General features: G+C 43.2%; 2 protein-coding genes across 4 annotated transcripts; one reads left to right on the top strand and one right to left on the bottom strand.

Annotated features, from left to right (window-relative positions):
* Nucleotides 1-1,239: 1,239 nt before the first annotated feature.
* Nucleotides 1,240-7,579, bottom strand: LOC310873536 (uncharacterized protein). 2 transcript variants are annotated; one of them, XM_083785984.1, is made up of 5 exons: nucleotides 7,268-7,579; nucleotides 6,503-6,822; nucleotides 4,941-5,212; nucleotides 2,944-3,055; nucleotides 1,240-2,790 (listed from the first exon to the last, which is right to left on the bottom strand). In XM_083785984.1, the coding sequence occupies exons 2-5, from the start codon at nucleotides 6,792-6,794 to the stop codon at nucleotides 1,769-1,771; spliced, it is 1,698 nt and encodes a 565-aa protein (XP_083642110.1). In that variant the 5' UTR covers nucleotides 6,795-6,822; nucleotides 7,268-7,579; the 3' UTR covers nucleotides 1,240-1,768. The 2 variants fall into 2 exon arrangements, with proteins under 2 accessions (XP_083642110.1, XP_083642109.1); XM_083785983.1 differs by lacking the exons at nucleotides 6,503-6,822; nucleotides 7,268-7,579 and having other exon boundaries at nucleotides 4,941-6,181.
* Nucleotides 7,580-8,373: 794 nt separating this feature from the next.
* On the top strand, nucleotides 8,374-15,674 carry mif (macrophage migration inhibitory factor). 2 transcript variants are annotated; one of them, XM_083785365.1, is made up of 3 exons: nucleotides 8,374-8,523; nucleotides 10,836-11,008; nucleotides 15,411-15,674. In XM_083785365.1, exons 1-3 carry the CDS (start codon nucleotides 8,416-8,418, stop codon nucleotides 15,475-15,477), a joined length of 348 nt encoding a protein of 115 aa, XP_083641491.1. In that variant the 5' UTR covers nucleotides 8,374-8,415; the 3' UTR covers nucleotides 15,478-15,674. The 2 variants fall into 2 exon arrangements, with proteins under 2 accessions (XP_083641491.1, XP_083641490.1); XM_083785364.1 differs by lacking the exons at nucleotides 8,374-8,523; nucleotides 10,836-11,008 and adding exons at nucleotides 13,137-13,321; nucleotides 13,936-14,108.
* The last annotated feature ends 5,433 nt before the right edge of the window (nucleotides 15,675-21,107 follow it).

The following is a 21,107-nucleotide window of genomic DNA, read 5'->3' as shown; positions in this document are numbered from 1 at the left end:
TATGCCCCCGAAATATCGTACTGAGCAAATGGACTGTTACCACCTTCAATAATGATAATGAGGATAGGCATTTGAAGGCTAATTAATGTAGATTATGATTTTTTTCTTTTTTTTTCTCTTCCAAGAAAATGGGGAATCAGAGAAAGTTGGAATGAAATTGACTTCGTCAAATATTTTTATTTTGTCCTGTAATGTCATGTTTTTATGTTTTGTGTGGACAGTCAGTTATAGGCTAGAGCTAGACAGTCAATCTAAGGTTGGACCCAAAAGAAATTGCAATAGTAATCGCTTTCGTATTGAAAATGTGTGTATCGGCCCAGGCGGTGGCATAACCATCTGGGCACCCGACTGGTAATCCAGTCGCAGTGTGCCGCGGATTCGACTCCCGAGCCCGACACGGCCTTTACTGCATGTCTTCCCCCATCTCTCTCCCGTTTCCTGTCAGCCTACTGTCTGTCCCTTCAAAAAACCAATAAAAGGCGTAAGCCGCAAAAATATATATATATATGAAAATGTGTGTATCATGGTCAATTCAGGGGTCGAAAGTTGGGGTACCATTAAAAAAGGCAAACATTTCAATTTTTTATTATGTTTAAGTAGCATGTGAGTGTCAAACTAGGGGTTATTCATGATTCTGAATCCATTCCAAGCATTAGGAAAACACTAAACACTCTTCGGCTAAAAACGGCCATAGCCGTCGTCACAAATGTGATGAGGTCATCACATTAATGGGCACATTTTCATATGATCCACAATTTTTCAATACAACAATTTGGTTATTTGGATGGCCCTAAGGATCATAAAAAACCTTGAACAATTGGCCTACTAAAGAGCGCCGAAATTGTGATGTCACTCGCTCAACCCCTGGTTCTGCCTGGTCACGTTAGTAATTTATCTATAGAGAACATGGGGTCATCTTAAAATCGTTTCATATAAGCATTGTGGTCCAAAAATAAACAAGCTGTCTTGGCGTTATCAGGGAGGTGTATCGTTTGTGACAGTCAGTAACTCATATACTGTATGATAGTCCATTTCTAGCGAAAATTCAGTAGCAGTAACAATAGCGTTTTCTCTCAGTCAGTTGATTCTTCATGTTTATTATATGAGGCGATCTAAAATCCCCCTATGGGGATTACAATGCAAATAAAAAGTACATGAACCCGTGGATTTGCGCCCTCTACAGATATTGACCTCAGACTTCGGTGCTCTATTGCAATTTATTTTGGGTCACGCCCCTTTTTAGCTTAGATTGACTGGCCTATTAGTGAGACTCCTGAATTGACTGCCAGTCAAAAGCTTATTAAAAAATATTAAAGGAATCAATGTCATTTCTTTTCATTTATTTCTCATTGTCATGAGCAAATACAATCGTACAAAATTCATGGTGATACTATCAGAAAAACCAAGGCCATCATGAATTAGACATGAAAATTATTTATACAAAGATATTTCTGAGAAACATAAATATACATACAAGAACTTTCAATATATACAAGGACAACACCTGCAATCAAAATATCTGAACATCTGGCATGATCTATTTATGGAAATGTACAAATGACTTCCAGTCACCTGGACATGTAATTATAATGGTCATATGATAAAAAATATGTTTTATCCAATTGAGGGCAGTATAAAGGGCAAGTCCATACCCCTTACATACAAACCTTTAAAACATTATTCAATATCCTCTTTGCAAAAAGGTTGCAAATTCCACCAAAGTGAAATCATTCTGAATTGTGACTGGAGTGCCATCAATGTCAGCCTCTCATGAAATGTTATAAAAGCACTGGTGGTTTTTCAGCTGCTCTGGTTCGTTAAAGCTCTTCCCACACTGGGAGCACTGGTTGGCTGCCTTCTCACCGCTGTGGATTAGCTGATGTCTCTTTAGGTATTCCACACGGCTGAACCGCTTCCCGCACGCCTCGCACCCATACGGACGCTCGCCCGTGTGGATCCGCAGGTGCCGTTCCAAGTTGCCTAGACGACTGAAGCTGCGGCCACACTGTGGGCACCGGTGAGGCCTCTCACCTGTGTGCACCAGTTGATGCCGTTCCAGCGAGCGTGAATGTGTGAAGCGCTTCCCGCAGAGCTCACAGCAGTGCGGTCGCTCGGCGGCACAGGCGCACTCGTGGTTCTTGAGGGCCCAGGCGTGGCTGAAGGAGTTTCCACAGGAGGCGCAGGGGAAAGGAGTATCTTCTGCCCCACTGCCCTCGAAGTGGGCGCCCCCTAGGGGACAAGGATGCTCATCCAGCTCAGCCTCTGAGACAAAGCCTCCTCCACACTGGGGGCAAAAGTGCAGCAGGTCTCCACATCCCTCCTCCTCCCCGCCGCTGTCGCCCACACTCCCAGGGGCTGAAAGATGTGGTAGCTCCTCTGAACATTCCTGATCCAAAACACCATCCTCAGACTTCATCTTAGACCAGCCTGATCTCAGCTCCACTCCAAGCCTCGGACCATCCTTCATTCTGTCCTGCCCTAACAGGTCTTCTCTCTCCAGTGTAGGGGGCTGTGGGTCCAGCTCCCCATCCTGCTCTAGCCCGTCTAGGCCAATGTACTTGGGCGCTAGGCTGATCTCGCTGCCTGGCAGTATGTTGGGGTCTGGAGTAACAGGGTTGGAGACTCTCATTGCAGCTTGTTCACGCCCCCTCTCTGCCCTCAGCGCCGTCTCCAGCCCTCTCAGCTCCTCCACGCTCATGCCACCCTCTGAGGGCTCAGTTGAGTCCATCTCCCACTCCTCTTCGTCTCTCTCACCTGGTTGTAGAGCTGGAGGAACATCCGACAGGTCTCCTGAGAGAAACAGTGATAGAGAGGCATGGGAAGAGAAATCCATGAGTGATCATTTCCACTCGTTGACCAAGGACTCCTTCTGAACATTTCACAAAATACTCCCACACAGACCTAGGTCTGCCTACAGAGTGGACTGAGATCTCTTCTCATTACCTTCACTGTGGGCTCTAGAGCTGCTGTGAATTTTCTGCGTTGGGGGGTCCATCTTCAAAGCCTCCTTGATTAGCCGGAGAGAAGCAGGCTGGTAGCCCTCTAGTTGAGGAAACTGCATACAGAATCAGAGTTACAGAATAACAATGTGGTCAAACAGAGTTTACAATGTAAACAAGTCTGTAGATGCAATTCATTATCTTTGTATGAATCAAGATGTACTATAATCGCTATAGCAGCAATGGATCTCATTCACATTGTCAACACTGTAAAATGCATGCAGACTTTGTTCAGTGTTATCAACACTGTGATATCAGAAAAGCACACCATTGTAGTAGTAAATATTTATGGTTCGACATAAAAGTATCATGCAAAGTAGGTACAGTTAATTAGAGATGTCGGATTTGTATCAGTTTTAAAAAGTGCAATAAAGAGACTGCACTGTCATCAAGTAAAATTAAAATAATGACATTCTACAAATTATGGTTTCGCTATAAATATAACGGACGGTGTGATGTCATGTCTACGCCTAAATTGAATGTGTATACGATATAAATAATTTCATTTGCATTTCAGAGTAGCTCTGCACTGTACATAAGTCTTTTGAGGTCTAAGCGAGCCATCTCTAGATGCTAGGTTTTATGTTTACCTGGTATCTGATTGTTTTCTTTAGTTTTACTTGACCATTTCCACTGTAGTTTGGTGACTAGCTTTCATGTCATTTACTCTGATCCTTTCACTTTTTAAGTCACAGTTGATGAAAGCATCTGCTAAATGACAAAACTTTATACATTTTCTAAGCCAGCGTGAGTTCACACGCGAACAGTACATTGTCAATTTGCATTATTCCGTTAATAGAGGTTTGGCACTCACAGCTGTGAGGCGACAGCACTACCGACTATGCCACCCACTAATGCACCCCAATTGGCACTTCACAAAGAATAAGGCAATTTTAATGTCAGAGTATTGTTCCTACATGTTTCGAAATAGAAGTACATTTTATACCATGCCAAAGACCAAATTCAGATAATTAATAAAGATGAATGCTACTATTTCTGATCATTTGCACCTTTCAGGAATGGGACCCAATGAATGGACATAATCAGTTAATGAATAAATAATAGTTGTATTTTTTTAAAACTGTGTACATTTTTTAAACTGTGTGATTATAACTATAATCTAGCTGATCTTGAGGCCTACAAAAATGGAGGGGAAAAAAGTTCTTTTTTTCCTAATCAACTAGTCAATTAGTACCAACAAGGTCGACTAGTGGATTTACTAGTCGACAGTTGAATAGTCGACTAGTTGCTTAAAGCCCTACTCACAGCCACACCTGAGGGTGAAGCAAGCTCATCATACCGAACCAAACCACTGTTACATTGTTAAAAAACAGACACAGTTCTTTAGAGTCTTTACATCCAGCTTTGAGGGTTTGTGTAAACACAAACACTGAAGACAAAAGTGAGGACGCAAATTGTGATTGGCGAGAATGAGATGATGTACGATGATAAGAGTGATACTCACTTCACACTAGTGTGATTTTTTTTTTTACTATCAAAGCAAAGCACACCTCTGCAATGGCTTCCGATGTTGTCTGCATGCTTTGAATATTCAAAAGACAGGTGAAGGCACGTAAACGTGCCCCACCATTGGGTCACGTCACGTGGGTGGAACATCAAAGAGCTTTTCAACTCTACCAGATGTATTCCTGCCTAAAAGCTTCCCGTACTTGAGGTATGGAGTGACCTATTCAATGGGTGCCTCTGCCATCTAAATATCAAATCAATACCTTTCCCTTTGCCCACCACATCGCTGCAGTGATTCAGTAACTGAAAAACATTAACACCAGTGGAACTCTCATTCCTTGTATTACTCTTGTTTTCACTCCATACAGCCTTTTCTCCAAATGGAGCTGCCAGGCGGGCAGAGATGCTGTGCTACATTCTCCTGCTTCTGCTACTCCTCCTCCTCCCCTGAAAGAGAGAGCCTGTCTCCCTCACCTCCTCTTTGATGTCAGCCGTTTCCTCCCCCTCTCCGCCGAGGCTGCCCTCCCCTTCCTCGTCCTCATCCACCATCCCTCCCTCTTCCTCTTCATCCCCGGGGAACTGGATGAGGTACATCTCCCTGGCCTCCTTCCCTCCTCCACCTCCTCCTGCTCCGGCAACCAGACCCACAGCTCCTCCCACACCTCCCTCGCCATCTCCTTCCTCCCACACACCTCCAGGCCAGCCCTTTCCATAGGCTGCCGCTGGGCTCTGCTTCTGTTTGCCTCCTGTGGAGGAGGAGTGAAGGGAATAGAAAAGAGGAGAAGAGAGGAGAAGTACAAGGGAGGGAGAGCAAGATGGTAGGAAGGAGAGAGAAAGAATGAGGGGGAGGGAAAGGCTCAGAGGGCGGAATGGGAGAGAACGAGAGAAGTGTGAGGAGATGTGGATGGGAGGTGCAGGAGAGAGAGATGAAGGAGATAAGAGGGTGGAGAGGTAGTAGAGGAGGGGGTGGAGGAGAGAAGGCAAGAAGTGGGAGGAGAGGTGTTGGGGGAAGGGAGAGAGAAAAAGGGGAGGGAGGGGGAACATGATGAACGAGTGAGGAGAGAAGGGGTGGAGAAGGACAGTCCAGAGAGCAGGAGAGAGGTAAGGAGAGGAGAACACGTGACAGAGGAGAGAAAAGAGATAGAGAGCGGGAGAGAGAAGTGGAGCCAGGATGAAAGAGAAGAGGAGGACGTGTTGAAGGAGAATCAAGTGAGGGAAAGAGACGACAGTGAGAGAGAGGGAGATGGAGAGAGAGGGTGAGCGAGAGTATAAGTGGAGGTGGAGAGGGAGTGTGTAATTATGGATGGAGGGAGGGAGGGTGGGTGGGGGAGCAGAGAGGAGTGGAGGGGGGCGGGTACAGCGTAGCGTGATGAAGGAGAGAAGAGAGCAGCGGTGGAGGAGGTGGGGGCAGGGAGAAAGGAAGGATATGGAGAGAGCGTGAAGGAGAGAGGAGCGGGAAGGGGAGGAGGTAGTGTTAGAGGAACAGAGCAGGAGAGAGAAGTGGAGGAGGTGGGGGTGGGGAGAGGAGTGCAGAGGAGGGAGGGAGAGAGAGTGTGCAAAAGGCACAGAGGAGTGGGAGGGACAGAATGCAGTGGAGAGAGAGGAGAGGGGGAGGTGAAGGACAGAGGGAGCGAGCATGAAGAGGAGGCGGGGGAGGAAGAGAGGGAGAGAGAGAGATCAGCTCTTGCCAGATGGTTTCCAACAAAACAAGTGTGTCTGTCTTCACGTAATCACTGTCTGCAATACATTGTTATAACACCCCCTATATATCACGTATTTCAAAAACAGCAAATAGTGAACATATAATGACACATTTCCATTTGTACTAAATAAAGATGGTTCTTGTAAGGTAGAATTTACAGTGTACATGTACAGGCAGTTCCACTCATCATCAGTCAAGCAAGCCAAAAGGTGAAATATACCATTGTTAGCTCTAGAGACGGGCTTGAAACTGAAAGCAGTCATACGTATACATATATACATAGATACAGCACACAAGGTGACACTGACAAATACTAAACAAGGCCCCAGTTCACCTTTATGTTTTTTCCGCCCTCCGACTCGTCTGTCCTCATTGGCAGCGAGCCCGGCACCACGGCGGGTCGCAGCCCACCCCATGCCATACTTGCGTTCGTTCCTCAGCTTGTTCTCGGTCAACCTCAGCCGCAGCTTCAGAGTCTCGTTCTCCTTCCTGTTGAGTGACAGCTCCACGAGGTAGTCATTGACCGTCTCCTGGAAGAGTTTGGTAATCTCACAGACTGAGGCTCGGATGAGGCTGTCCATGACAGCTGTCAGGTGGGTCTCAAACGTGGTGACAGATTCCTCCATGATGGGCCACGGACTGGAGCAGTTTCAACTGTAATACAAAATTGTAATGTCATATTGTGTGTGTACGTGTGTGTCTAGCTTTTAGTTTAAAAAAAATACATTTGTTCTGGGTTAAGTGCATTTAAGCTCCTTGCTTGCCTCCTTCAAATGACAACAAGGCCAGTAAGCATGAGTGCAGTGCTCAATAAACCAATTAGCGCCAGTTTCCCCAATTCCATCGCAATGATCAAGTTAATGACAACACATGGAGCTCGCTGGCGTTACAGTACCGTTATGTAAAGTGTAATAACCCTGTGGCGTGCTACGTCACGTTAGCCAGCCTGCTAGTTAAACTTGCTGACTTGTAAGATCCAGACTGAAGGAAGGAGTGAAGGTGAACCAACCTCCCCACCGTAACGTTACTAAATGTTGGAAAGTAGTGGTGCTAGCAGAATGGCTAATTCTGCTGCTACAGACAGACAGTCAGTACGTACCCGTTTGTTATGCCTGACACCAAGAGCTCGGGGAAGTCAAACAGACTAACAGTGCGCGATGGCGAGTTATTTCAAAGATCATCGATAGGTCCGGGGTCGTTGCCGGGTAAAGCAAAGCAGGCGAAGTGGTAAAAAGATCAGCGAAAACATCCAACTTATGTCCAAACGGCTGATGTGCTGTTCTGTTCCTCCTCGGCTCGCAGTCTGTTTTCCTCCTCCTTGCCTGCCTCTAGTCTACAGCGCGATGATGCTGCTACACTGCGCTTGCGCTCTACCGTAATTACTCTACACTCAAGAGCAACCGCACCCTAAAAACAACACTACTTCTGCCTGCGAGTACTTCGTCATACGGTGGCGTCGCGCACCGATCTACAAGCTCACACAGCGTGTCGGCCTGGTTGTGTGTGGCGAGCTTGATTTTTAGATCGGCTATTTTCGGCGTACGATGCCTTCGTACGACGACGTATAAATCACAGCACTTCTTGGTTGCAAAGTTAGTTAGCCAGGTCATGTATATGTATGAGTCCTATTGTTTTATAATGTGGCTGGTATTTTTGTGTGCCTAAGCTGCTAGAATGATTTAGTACTAGTAGTTATACTGATACATGTTATAAACAGGTTATAACCTTAGAGTATATATAACTCTATGGTTATAACTTATAAGCTATCTTCCAGAATGAATGGAGGCGCTGTGGCCATGATGATACTTATTTGACACGTGATCACTATGCGTGATCATGATGCTGCTAACGCGGATGTCGCGACACGCCCGTCTGTATGATTTTTTTTCCTACGTCCGATCATAGACATGAATATTAGTTTGCCTCTTGCCCTCTTCTACAAAAATAAAAGTTACATGTTATACAGGCTGCAGCCCCAGCCTGTCGCGCGTGCCAAGCTGTCATTCACTCTGGTGAGACCATTGGGGCAAGACGGGCAGTGTCGGTAGGCCAATCAGAGGCCGACTGCCTCTGATTGGCCTACCGACACTGATTGGCCCCGACTGGGCGTTACAATGTCTATGCTCGGACGTATAAAAGATTCACGTGTATTGTATTTAACTGCAGGCAGAAAACGGCATCAGATCATCACACACACCACGGTCGCTGCTACTTCTGGAAGAAAAGGAGGCTTGAAACGGAGCAATCATGCCGATGTTCATAGTGAATACTAATGTGGCCAAAAGTGAGGTTCCATCCGAGCTGCTCTCAGAGGCCACTGATTTGCTTTCCGAGACAACAGGCAAACCTGCACAGGTAAACATGATAAATAGAAAGGGTTTTTCAGTAGATATTAATGTAGGCTATTATTCCTATACGCAATGAAAAATGTTAGATGTAACTAAACTTGTCTAAGCGTTTCAAATATTGACCTGAAGCAGACATTTAAATCGGCCATCATTTGAAATGATGCATTGCATTGATAAACCCAGATTGAGCTAATCCTGTGAATGGCGCTAGTACTATAGTTACTTGAGCCGAGTGTATCACCGTAGCTGCAATTTGCAACTCTAGATTTTTTTTAAATAATGGGATTAATCTAGAGTTGCAATACCCTCCATTGACTCCCCACTCATCCAATTTGGTTTGCGATCTGCGTGTCTTAAACAACGTTAAACTCACCAACATTGCAGCTGTAGTCCAAGTCTTTCAATCTGCCGAGCTTGTTTTTCATAAAAATCCACCGTAGACATGTTATGAGCTACTTTCTGTCAAGACATCCTCTGCAGGTGATTCTTTTTCCAAGTGCTGGAGTTTGGAAGCACTCGTCGTATGTCACTGAACGGCCATGCGATCCACCTGTTTCGAATTTGCACATAATGCAGGAGGCAGCAGGGCGACCCGTTGACAAAAACGAGTGCTTCCAAACTGCAACACTTAGAAAAAGAATCACCTGCACATAATTTCTTGAAAGAAAGTAGCTCATAACATGTCTACGGTGGATTTTTATGAAAAACAAGCTCGGCAGATTGAAAGAGGATAATTATATATATATATGGCAACAAGCCGAAAATTGGAAAATGGAATGTTAAATGGCATATACATACACCAATTTTTTTAAACGCGTCATTGTGCTTAGAACGCAAACCCTTGGTCTTTCCATCCTGGTCCAGTTGTGGCATCCATACTCTCTCTGACATATTCAATAATGAGGGTTTAAGATCATTTGAAGACCTTAGGAACAGCTATAGGAATCTACATGTCCTCCAATGGGTGTCTCTAGAGTCTGGAACGTCGATTTAAAGAGTTGGCAGCGGCCGACAATTGGAAAAGAACTTGGGAAAATATTTCTCTCTCATATCACGAAATTATAACTATCAAATGTTGAATTTCAAATTTATCCAAAGATTCTATCTGACTCCAAGAAAACGGTTCCAACTCCGGCTCTGTACGACACCCATTTGCACTCTATGCAACAATAACAAACTGGGGACATATGCACATGATGTGGGAGTGTCCAGATGTCAATCGTTTTTGGTCTGGACTGGAGTTTCAGAAGTACTATCTGAGGTAATGGGAACTAGAATTCCCCTCTTGCCTAATATTTTCCTGTTGAATGATGATTCAGCGATTGGGTTGACATTGACAATGCCACGTAGAAGACTCCTGCTCTTAGGGCTGACAGCTGCAAAAAAACTGCTCGTCCTAAGATGGAAACCTCCCCATAAACTTGAGATCTCACAATGGATCCTCTCATTAATGGACATGATCTCTCTGGAACTCTCTATAGCTCGATCCAATGGGGCACAAGAAAACACACTTGACGTCTTATCCACAGCACTAGAAAAACTCAAATCATGCCAACGTCTCTGATGACTGTTATTTTCTCTTTTTTAATTTGATTTTTCCAATGGTAAAATATCTGTCTCGCCTAATTTACTATTATTATTACTATTATGATTATTTTTGATGTATTGTAACCTTGTATCTGTTCCGCTGTTCAACCTGTGGGGTGGTGGGGTGGGGGAAACCCCCTTTTTCTTTCTTTTAACAAAAAATAAAATAAAAAAACTTGATCACAAAAAAGAGGATAATTCAAGGTTAGACTACAGCTGTAATGTTGTTGAGTTTAACTTTGTTTAAGACAAGCAGATCGCAAACCAAATTGGATGAGTGGGGAGTCAATGGAGGGTATTGCAACTCTAGATTCATCCCATCTAGAGTTGCAAATTGCGGCTAAAATCGCCGGTGCAGTTGCCAGTTCAGTTGTCATACTCATACGACATAAACGCCAAAGGTTTCATCAGTCAACTATCTCATATATAATTTCTTAATTCTGTCTGTTAGCTGATCTTAGATGTTTGATTTATTTTTCGGAAATATAATTATTCAATTCAATCCAATCCATTCTTTGTCTTTGGACATGATGGCCTACTCAAAACAACAGTATTATTAATTGAAGTATTTATTAACAGATTGGAGAATTACAGTAGCCTACATTTCAAGCACAACTCATACAAAACTGTTAACTATGTGGACACCATAAAGCATTAGCCTACACTTGTTTACAATAGGGTCCACCATGTTCAATTCATCATAACACACTGACACTCAGTTCTTGTCTTTAGTACATTGCTGTGCACATCCTGCCTGACCAGATGATGACGTTTGGAGGAAAGGGAGACCCCTGTGCCCTATGCTCCCTCCAATGTGTTGGTGGGATCGACGAACCAATGAACCTAAAATACTCTAAGCTCTTGATGGGGCTGCTCAACAAACACCTGAAAATATCTCCTGACAGGTAACACAAGCATGCATAAAACACATACACTCACACACACACACACTGTCGGCGTTGCTGGTGGTGGTGGTGGCGGCGGCACGTTGCGGTTGAACACAAGTTTTCTCTGTGGCTTAGTCATGATGTTCATGCACTCACCGAGACTGAGTTTAATGTGACCAGTCTGACCACTGTGCCAAGTATTTAAGCTATTCAGCTGAAGCTATACAATTCAAAGGAGCTTTATTGGCATAAGAAAACAAACGTTTACATTGCCAAAGCAAGTGTCACAATACAATAAAAACAGTTGGAGGGGGTACAGCATTTTGTAAACTGAGCTCTATGTCACATTGCATTGTTATATACATGTTTTTTTTTTTAAACAAATGGCAGCAATTATTTTGCAGTCACTTTGGGACAAATGGCAGCATTTATTCTCAGGACTATTTAAATGGTATACAGAAGAAAACAAATATTTTTGGCTTTTCTGCCTTTATTGATGGTATCAAGTGAAGAAACGGGAAAGAGTTTGGCGAGTTTGTACTTCTGCCCTCTGGGAGAAGATACAAAGAACCAAAGTGGAAGTACATCAGATTTAAAAAATAGTTTGTACCAGCATCAACTAAGATGTTGAACGAGACTCTGAAACAGCAGTAACTGTGTGAGGCTAGATTATCCACATCATGTGTAATGTTGTCTTCCTCTGTAATGTATTTTTGTTGTCATTGATGTTTTATGTGTGGCTGTAGCTGGGGTGAAAGCCCAAGACAGATTTCCCTTGTGGACAATAAAGTTGACCTTGACCTTGAGAGAGAGAGAGAGAAGGGGAGAGAAGGGGAGAGACATGCAGCAAAGGTCGTCATGAACGGGACTCGAACACGCAACACGCTGTCAGGCCAAAAGCCTGTGGCATGCGCCTGGACCACTTGGCCAGCGGGCGCCCAGAAAACTCCGATTTAAGATCTGTTTAAAGGTAGCAGCTCTGTTTACATGTGCAAGGTCCAGCGGTCTACTTGGTACAGATAGTGGTCCTTAGGGTTAGGGTGAGGGTTAGGGTGAAAGGATAGAGACCGAACCGGAGCGATAGCCCCGCCCCCCACATTTAATTTCAGTGAAAGTTGCTCAGTGGCGTTTTGAAGCACCCGGAAGACTGTTGGGAGGGGGGGGGGGGGGGGCTGGTGAGGCGAGGTTAGCTGAATTGGGGGGGGGGGGGGGGGGGGTTAGCTGAAAAGTGGGGAGACATTTTGACCCTTCTGGGGGGTCACACACACACACACACTTTCTCTCTCTCTTTCTGTTTCTGTTTGTCTCTCCAATCTGAGAACCCATTGGAAAATAAAGGAGAAACAGTGCCCTCTTATCATGAATTTGATGCGAGTCAACAGACTGTCTCGAAAGACTACTCTCATACATTACGCTACCTTAGTGACAGACATGAGACATATGCATGCTGTCTGACAGAATCACATGCACTTGCAAATACTGACATATAAAGACGGCAAGTAAGATTCCGTCAACATTCACCAACACTGTATCTGCCAACAGTTAATATCCAACTACCACATTAACCACTGTCTTGCATCTGTTTCAGGATCTATATTAACTTTACGAACATGGACCGAGCCAACGTTGGCTGGAACAACTCAACCTTTGCCTGCGTTCATTAGCTGACCTGAAAGTATGCTCACTTCACCATTCCAGTAGCAGACTGAATGAAGATGCCGTGACAGCGTTACTGAGCAAGCACAAGATTACTCATAATGCACTTAGCTGGATCCATTGCACACTGCTTTACCTTTTGCTCTTATGTTCAATAAAGTTACTCATGGAGCTCAAAGTTCTTTATGATTGTATTCATTGCATTACTTGTATAGCGAACGGGCACAGGGAGTTTTTCTGGTTGCCATATTGTTCTATAGCTCTCGCTCACTGTATTGTTGAACAACCGGAAACTGAGTCCGGATAAAACAAAAAGCACTGATTTTTCACAGGATCTAGGGTGCAACACCCAACAATTCTCAGTACTAGTATAATATAACATTATGGAGTCGAACCATACACTCCGGTACAGTAGGTGGCGGTATACACCTGAAAGGAATTGGTTGCAACCCGCCAGTAAACCCCAAAGAAGAAGGCATCAGATTCAGATCATCACACACTTTTTGCACACACCACGTTCGGTCGCTGCTCCTTCTGGAAGAAAAGGAGGCTTGAAACGGAGAAATCATGCCGATGTTCATAGTGAATACTAATGTGGCCAAAAGTGAGGTTAAACCCGAGCTGCTCTCCGAGGCCACTGATGCGCTTTCCAAGGCAATAGGCAAACCGGCACAGGTAAACATGATAAATAGAAAGGGTTTGTTTTTTCAGTAGATATTAATGTAGGCTATGATTCCTATACGCAATGAAAGATGTTAGATGTAACTAAACTTGTCTAAGCGTTTCAAATATTGACTTAAAGCAGACATTTAAATCGGCCATCATTTGAATTTGAAATGATGCAATGCATTGATAAACCCAGATTGAGCTAATCCTGTGAATGGCGCAGTGCTAGTTACTTGAGCCGAGTTGTCATACTCATACGACATAAACACCAAAGGTTTCATCAGTCGACTATCCCATAATTATATATATAATTATTTAATTCTGTCAGCTGATCTTAGATGTTTCGGAAATATAATTATTCAATTCAATCCATTCTTTGTCTTTGGACACGATAGCCTACTCAAAACAACAGTATTATTAATTGAAGTATTTATTAACAGATTGGAGAGTTACAGTAGCCTACATTTCAAGCACAACTCTATACAAAACTTAATTATGTGGACACCATAAAGCATTAGCCTACACTTGTTTACAATAGGGTTCACCATGTTCAATTCATCATAACACACTGTTTACACTTGCAGTTCCTCCTAAAAAAGAGTTTTGCAATATCTTGTCTTTAGTACATTGCTGTGCACATCCTGCCTGACCAGATGATGATGTTTGGAGGAAAGGGAGACCCCTGTGCCCTATGCTCCCTCCAAAGTATTGGCAAGATCGACGAACAGATGAACAAAAAATACTCTAAACTCTTGATGGGGCTGCTCAACAAACACCTGGGAATATCTCCTGACAGGTAACACAAGCGTGCATAAAACACACACACACACACACACTTTCGGAAACGAAAATCTTCTTTTCTTTTCTTTTCTGTGGCTCAGTCATGATGTTCATGCACTCACTGAGACCGAGTTTAATGTGACCAGTCTGACCACTGTGCCAAGTATTTAAGCTATTCAGCTGAATCTATACAATTAAATTCAAAGGAGCTTTATTGGCATAAGAAAACAAACGTTTACATTGCCAAAGCATGTGTCACAAATAAAAACAGTTGAAAATAGTACAGTTGGAGGGGGTACAGCATTTTGTAAACAGAGCTCTATGTCACATTGCATCATTCTTTTTTTGCTTTTCTGCCTTTTTATTGATGGTATCAAGTGAAGATAGACAGGAAAGAGGGAGAGAGAGAAGGGGAGAGACATGCAGCAAAGGTCGTCATGAACGGGACTCGAACACGCAACACGCTGTCAGGCCAAAGCCTGTGGCATGTGCCTGGACCACTTGGCCAGTGGGCGCCAAGAAAACTCAGATTTAAGATCTGTTTAAAGGTAGCAGCTCTGTTTACATGTGCAAGGTCCAGCGGTCTACTTGGTACAGATAGTGGTCCTTAGGGTTAGGGTGAGGGTTAGGGTGAAAGGATAGAGACCGAACCGGAGCGATAGCCCCGCCCCCCGCTATTAATTTCAGTGAAAGTTGCTCAGTGGCGTTTTGAAGCACCTGAGAAAAGAAATGATTAAATAGCTGAAAAGTGGGGAGACATTTTGACCCTTCTGGGGGTCACACACACACACACACACACACACACACTTTCTCTCTCTCTCTTTCTGTTTCTGTTTGTCTCTCCAATCTGAGAACCAATTGGAAAATAAAGGAGAAACAGTGCCCTCTTATCATGAATTTGATGCGAGTCAACAGACTTTCTCGAAAGACTACTCTTTCTCATACATTACGCTACCTTAGTGACAGACATGAGACATACAGTATGCATGCTGTCTGACAGAATCACATGCACTTGCAAATACTGACATATTTCTGTTTGTCTCTCCAATCTGAGAACCCATTGGAAAATAAAGGAGAAACAGTGCCCTCTTATCATGAATTTGATGCGAGTCAACAGACTTTCTCAAAAGACTACTCATACATTACGCTACCTTAGTGACAGACATGAGACATATGCATGCTGTCTGACAGAATCACATGCACTTGCAAATACTGACATATAAAGACGGCAAGTAACATTCCGTCAACATTCACCAACACTGTATCTGCCAACAGTTAATATCCAACCACATTAACCACTGTCTTGCATCTGTTTCAGGATCTATATTAACTTTACTGACATGGAGGCAGCCAACGTTGGCTGGAACAACTCAACCTTTGGCTGACCTGAAAGTACGCTCACTTCACCATTCCAGTAGCTGGCCATCTTTATGATTATAGTTGAAGCAGACTGAAGATGCCGTGACAGCGTTACTGAGCAAGGACAAGATTACTCATAATGCACTTAGCAGGATCCATTGCACAGTGCACACTGATTTACCTTTTGCTCTTATGTTCAATAAAGTGACACATGGAGCTCAAAGTTCTTTATGATTGTATTCATTGCATTACTTGTATAGCGAACGGGCACAGGGAGTTATTCTGGTTGCCATATGGTTATATAGCTCTCACTCACTGTATTGTTGAGGGGCACAGATATCATTTGATAACTGGGGGGACATATTTGGGGACTATCTGCACGCACGAAAAATTTCATGAGGAGGGGGGGATACCCCCCCCCCCCCCACACACACACACACACACGCACACTTTTGTGCATAATTACGCAGATTTTCCATGTTTTTTAGCGGATTTCACATGGCACATGGCTATTTATTTTTTTAGGGGATAATCCCCCCTCTTCATGAATCTGAGGGGGTCGATCCCCCCCTATCTGCGTGCCTGGTTGATACAATGGTACTTATGGTACATGTTGACTTTGTTTTTGTTTTTATTTACCCAGGGTAGTAGCTGAGCATAAGTGCTCATTTTCAGCAATGCCCTGCACATTGAAACGCACAGACAGGCAAACATTTTAAAACCTGGGAGCTGACCAGTACAACCACAGTCTTATACTGTTAGCTACTGAGCAGTTGGGGGTTCAGTGCCTTGCTCAAGGGCATTTCAGCGTGCAAGTGGTGCAATTAACTTCCCCATCCAGATTTGTCCTGCCGGTCCGGGAAATCGAACCAGAGGTGTGCTCTTCTAACCTTAGGCCACCACTGCCCCAAATTCATGCTATATTATATAGGCGTACAGTATCTATCTATCTTCATGTAAAGATTGTGCTGTGATATGTGAGTGAGAGACCATAATTATGTTTGCTAAAACTGAAAATGAACCAAACAATCTCTTCACCAAAATTGTGTTGCCTTGTCAGTTTGTAGATCCTGTCATTGTATCTGGTTACTAAAGTGGTCATGCATGTCATGTCACACAGTTGGAGGCAGCCGCAGGCACTGGCAAAGACTAGTACCTGCTGCTGATTACCTTCCAAATGTATGAAGGACGGCTATGGCCTAAAGGTTAGAGGAGCATACTTGTTGCCAGAAGGTTCCCAGTTCGATTCCCTGTCCGACGGCTTGTTATTCCGACATTATTAACCATAACCGCACGCGGATGCCACCGGGTGAGTCTTCAGATTATTAACTAGCCACGTATGTTGGACTAATGGAACATCGGACTAATGTGCAGTCCCCCAGGAAAACATTTGGGTACCACTTACCCCTCCCCCAACACTGCTAAAGTGCCCGTAAGGCTCAATGATCAAGGTACTGAACCCCCAACTACTCCAGTGGTGATGCTCAGTGGCTAACAGGTTTTAATGGCTGTGTGTTTCTAGTGCATTAAGCATTCGTTTTGCACAAAAAACACTCCTTGGGCTAAAAACAACCATAGTCGTGACAAAATCGGCTATGGCTGTTTTTAGCCCAAGGAGTGTTTTTTTGTGTGCAAAACGAATGCTTGGAATGGATTCAGAATCATGAAAAGTTTGACATGTCACATGCTACTTAAAGCATAATGAAATTTAGAAAATGTTGCCTTATTGTGTCTTAACAGGTTGTTAAAATGGTGGCCATATGTATTTGGGGCTCTCACAAATTTTGCCGCATTTTTGCAAGGGGCAAATTAGTTTTTTTACCTTCATAGATGATAAATCCACTTAGAAACTGACCTTTGCTCTCCGTGGTCAAGTATCAGATATTACCCAACTATATAAAAAATGTGGAAAAAAATGAGACACAAAGATGCAGGAAACTAAACAAAGATGATGAACCAGATCAGATTCTTGCTGACATGCATACAGTTGCAGCATGAGTAAAGGCTCATACATAGTCTGGATTTACGGTGGTGGGGTGACCACCGAACTACACGAGCCACGGTGAAGAGCAAACCACCGCCACCGCTCCAGCCCTTCTCTCTGTTTTTACTCACCACCGCTCAACGTTATTTCAGCTCCGGTGGTCAGCTCACCACCGGAGCGGTGGTCACCTTACCACCGAAAATCCAGACTATGAATAGGCCTTTAAAGCAACAGGTCCCACACCTTTTAGGCATTAGGCAGCGCCCACTTATAATATTGGGTTGATGGACCCCCAATCATCCATACCTATAATAAAAATTATGTAAAAACAGCCCATTAAAGGCATCAAGTTGAATTATGTATACATCATGTAAATCATGTAAATATTAATGTAAATCATGTAAATATTCAACTTAAGAGAACAAGCAACAATGTGCTCTCACATTTAAATGAAACTGAAACTGCACTGCAACAAAGATTTTATTAACTGCAACAAGGTTTCGCGCAAATTAAACGCAAAGTTTACAAAGTAGGCTAAATGTTTTAATTGCATGTTTTTACTTTACTACTTTAGTGAGAAATCCCACTTGATAACATGTGTGTAATCGTGTAATTATTACAACAATTAAACTACCAAAACATTTTTCATCTCACACACCCCTAGAGGCAGTCGAGCACCCCGTTTTGAGAATCTGACTCTGGGTTAGGGAAAGGTATGGTAGCCTACAGTAATGTTGTTAGTTGAGCATAGCCAGGCCAGATGATCAGACATCTCTACTAGGTGGACAGGAGGCTATTGCTATAATGCATAGGAAAATAAAGGTAAAGACAAGAAACTTGGAAATTGTAAAAGTATCTTGTGTTTTTATACAGTTCCATGAAAGGCAAATAGGCTCAGTATCTTTTTTCCCCCAATAATATTTGTATTGATTTTTACATTTTATGACAAAGACAAAACAGAAAAAGCACACAGCTCAGCTCATACATGTGGAACAAAGGGCACAGATACATACGCATACCTACATCGAACCATAAAATAAAATACAAAAACAATATACATATGGATGGACACATTGTTTGGTGCTTGATAGTCTAGATGGGTTAATAACTACCCAGAGAAAACAAAATAAATAAATACAAATAAAATATGTATATACACATAGACACACACATATAAGACCGTAACAGTATTAATACCTACAGCCAAAGGTGAAAAGTAAATACAAAATAAAGTGAATAAAGAAGGAATGATGATCCTATCCATCAAGGTTAGCGGTATCGCTTCTGTCAAGGAATCCTATGGTGGTAGCTTGACCACCGCAAATACGGCTCCCATATTATGATATTATATAGAAGGCATCTGTTGTGGAGCATAGCAGGCAGGTTAAGAATTCCAATGGCATGCACTGCATGATTATTTTGTGCCAATCTTTCTTTGTTGGTGGTTTCTCATTAATCCAAGAAAACTGAATATTTTTCCTAGCAGCATAAATTAAGAGATTAAACAGACGCTTATGGAACTTGTTAACAATCTTATCATCAGGCAGCCCAAGAATCAGACACATAGGGTCGGATTCAAACTCCATGTTGAGGCTCAGTATCTTGAGGAGGAGGTGAAGAATTTCAATGAAATTTTAGGTGTGGTCAATAGCTGGAGCATTCCAGTCTACAGTAAAGGTGAACAGAAAATTAATAATATGTCAGGCCTGACATATATGGCCTGGCCATATGTAAATATTGTATAGATTGAGTTTTGTAAAACTGAATCCATTGTCTTTGGATCAAATAGTAATATCAGCAAGGCTTCTTCGTGGGTGACAACATTACCACACGAAAAGATGAAATTACCTACCTAAAAGGAAATTACCTAGGTTCCATCCTGGAGGCTAATCTTTCCGGTGATAAAATCCACCAACGTAATCAAAAAAGTCAACCAAAGAACAAGATTCCTATACAGGATCTCCTCACTGGTCAAGAAAAACACCTTGAAGACCCAAACAGGAGCCCTAGTAGGCTACAAGGTTTCTTCGACTATGCATGCACCTCTTGGTACCACAGCACCTCAAAGGCCATTAAAACAAGGCTCCAGACCTCCCAAAACAAACTGGTCAGGCTACCACTTGGCCTCACTCCCCGAACCCACCTCAACCCTGCCCATTTTGAGAGGCTGGAATGGCTTAGGGTTAGAGTACAGCATCTTGCAATGGGACAAGATTCACTACACCACCAAGATACCCTGTACCTGTCTATACTTCCTTAATGTTAACGAAGTCCACACCCACAACACCAGAGGGAGTTCAACAAACCATGTGCAACCCATATTCTGCACAAACAAGAGACTAAATTCATTTCACTCCTATGCCACCAAAATGTGGAACGCCCTGCCAACAGTCGTTAATGTAAATCCCTTGGCTCTCAAAGGGCACCTATACAGACGGCTGCAATTCTAAACTGTCCCCCTCACTGTTTAAGTTTTTTCCCAGTTTACCTCCTTTTATGATGATTTTTCTGTTTTTGATTATATAGAAGTGTATATCTGTCTGTGTGTATTAGCCTCTGAAACCCAGACGTTTTTATTTGTGTGTATAGTCTCTAAATGTTCTGATGAATTGAAAAGGGTGGACCCTATTCTAAACAAGTGTAATGCTTTATGGTGTCATCCACAGTTAACAGTTTTTGTTAAGTTGTGCTTGAAATATTAAATGTACTGTAATTCTCCAAACTGTTAATAAATACTGTAAAGGCAACTTTTCTAAGAAAGGATGCCAGTGAGGGATATGGTGTGAAGCTCTTTCCAACGCGTGGTGATGATGACAGTAAATCAGGTCGTCTCGTTGAGTGCATTTAAAAGGTTTTATTTTGCTTGCAGGGTGGATATGGCATAACATAAACCGGGTACTTAAACTTAAACAATAACTCGTGATGCAAAATAAACAAAGGATAACTCAAAAACAACTGAAAACAAACAAAACACGCACGGTTGAAAAACTGTGTGGCTTCCCTGTGGCGTTTCCCAAAATCCCTGCTGCCGTGCACCTGTGACACATACAAGTAGGCTGTGCCTGTGATTGACTGAACCCACCTATTCCCAGGTTGTCATAGCAACTTCACAACAAGTTAACCACAGAATAAAATGATCAAATTGGCTACAACACTCCGGCCCCTAATTGTTACTGTATGAAAACATAACAATTCAACAAATACAAAACATTGTAGCCAAATAAATAGTCCACGTCAGTGTTCAATGTTCATAATGTTCGTGTATGTATGTGTGTATCCAATAGGGTTGGTAACCCCAGTAGTAGAGAATGGGTTTCAGTCTTTAGTCTTCATGTGATCGGTCACTCCAGGATGTTGTACTTGGTCCAGACTTTCACAGACCGCACAAGTCCATGTCTGTCAGGAAAGGTCTGCAGGACCTTGCCCAACAGCCAGGATCCACGAGGCGCATTTGATTCAGCTACCATGACGACGTCTCCTGCGACAAAGCTCCCTTGTTTCAGCACTGGATCAAGTTGGTGAGTGTGATTGCTTTTCCTCGCTCCAGATGTTCCTCTTTTTAAAGCAGTGATTTCATCACAAACCTTGTCCATTAGGCAGTACTGAATGATGGCACTTTCAGCTGTGTCAATATCTTCAGGACATAAGGTGTGACCACCCATTGTGGCCCTG

Source organism: Protomyctophum parallelum (assembly GCF_964188405.1).
Source record: "Protomyctophum parallelum genome assembly, chromosome: 16".
In the NCBI taxonomy this organism is placed as follows: domain Eukaryota; kingdom Metazoa; phylum Chordata; class Actinopteri; order Myctophiformes; family Myctophidae; genus Protomyctophum; species Protomyctophum parallelum.
Note: the sequence above shows the minus strand (reverse complement) of the source record. Positions and strands in the feature narration are given on the sequence as shown.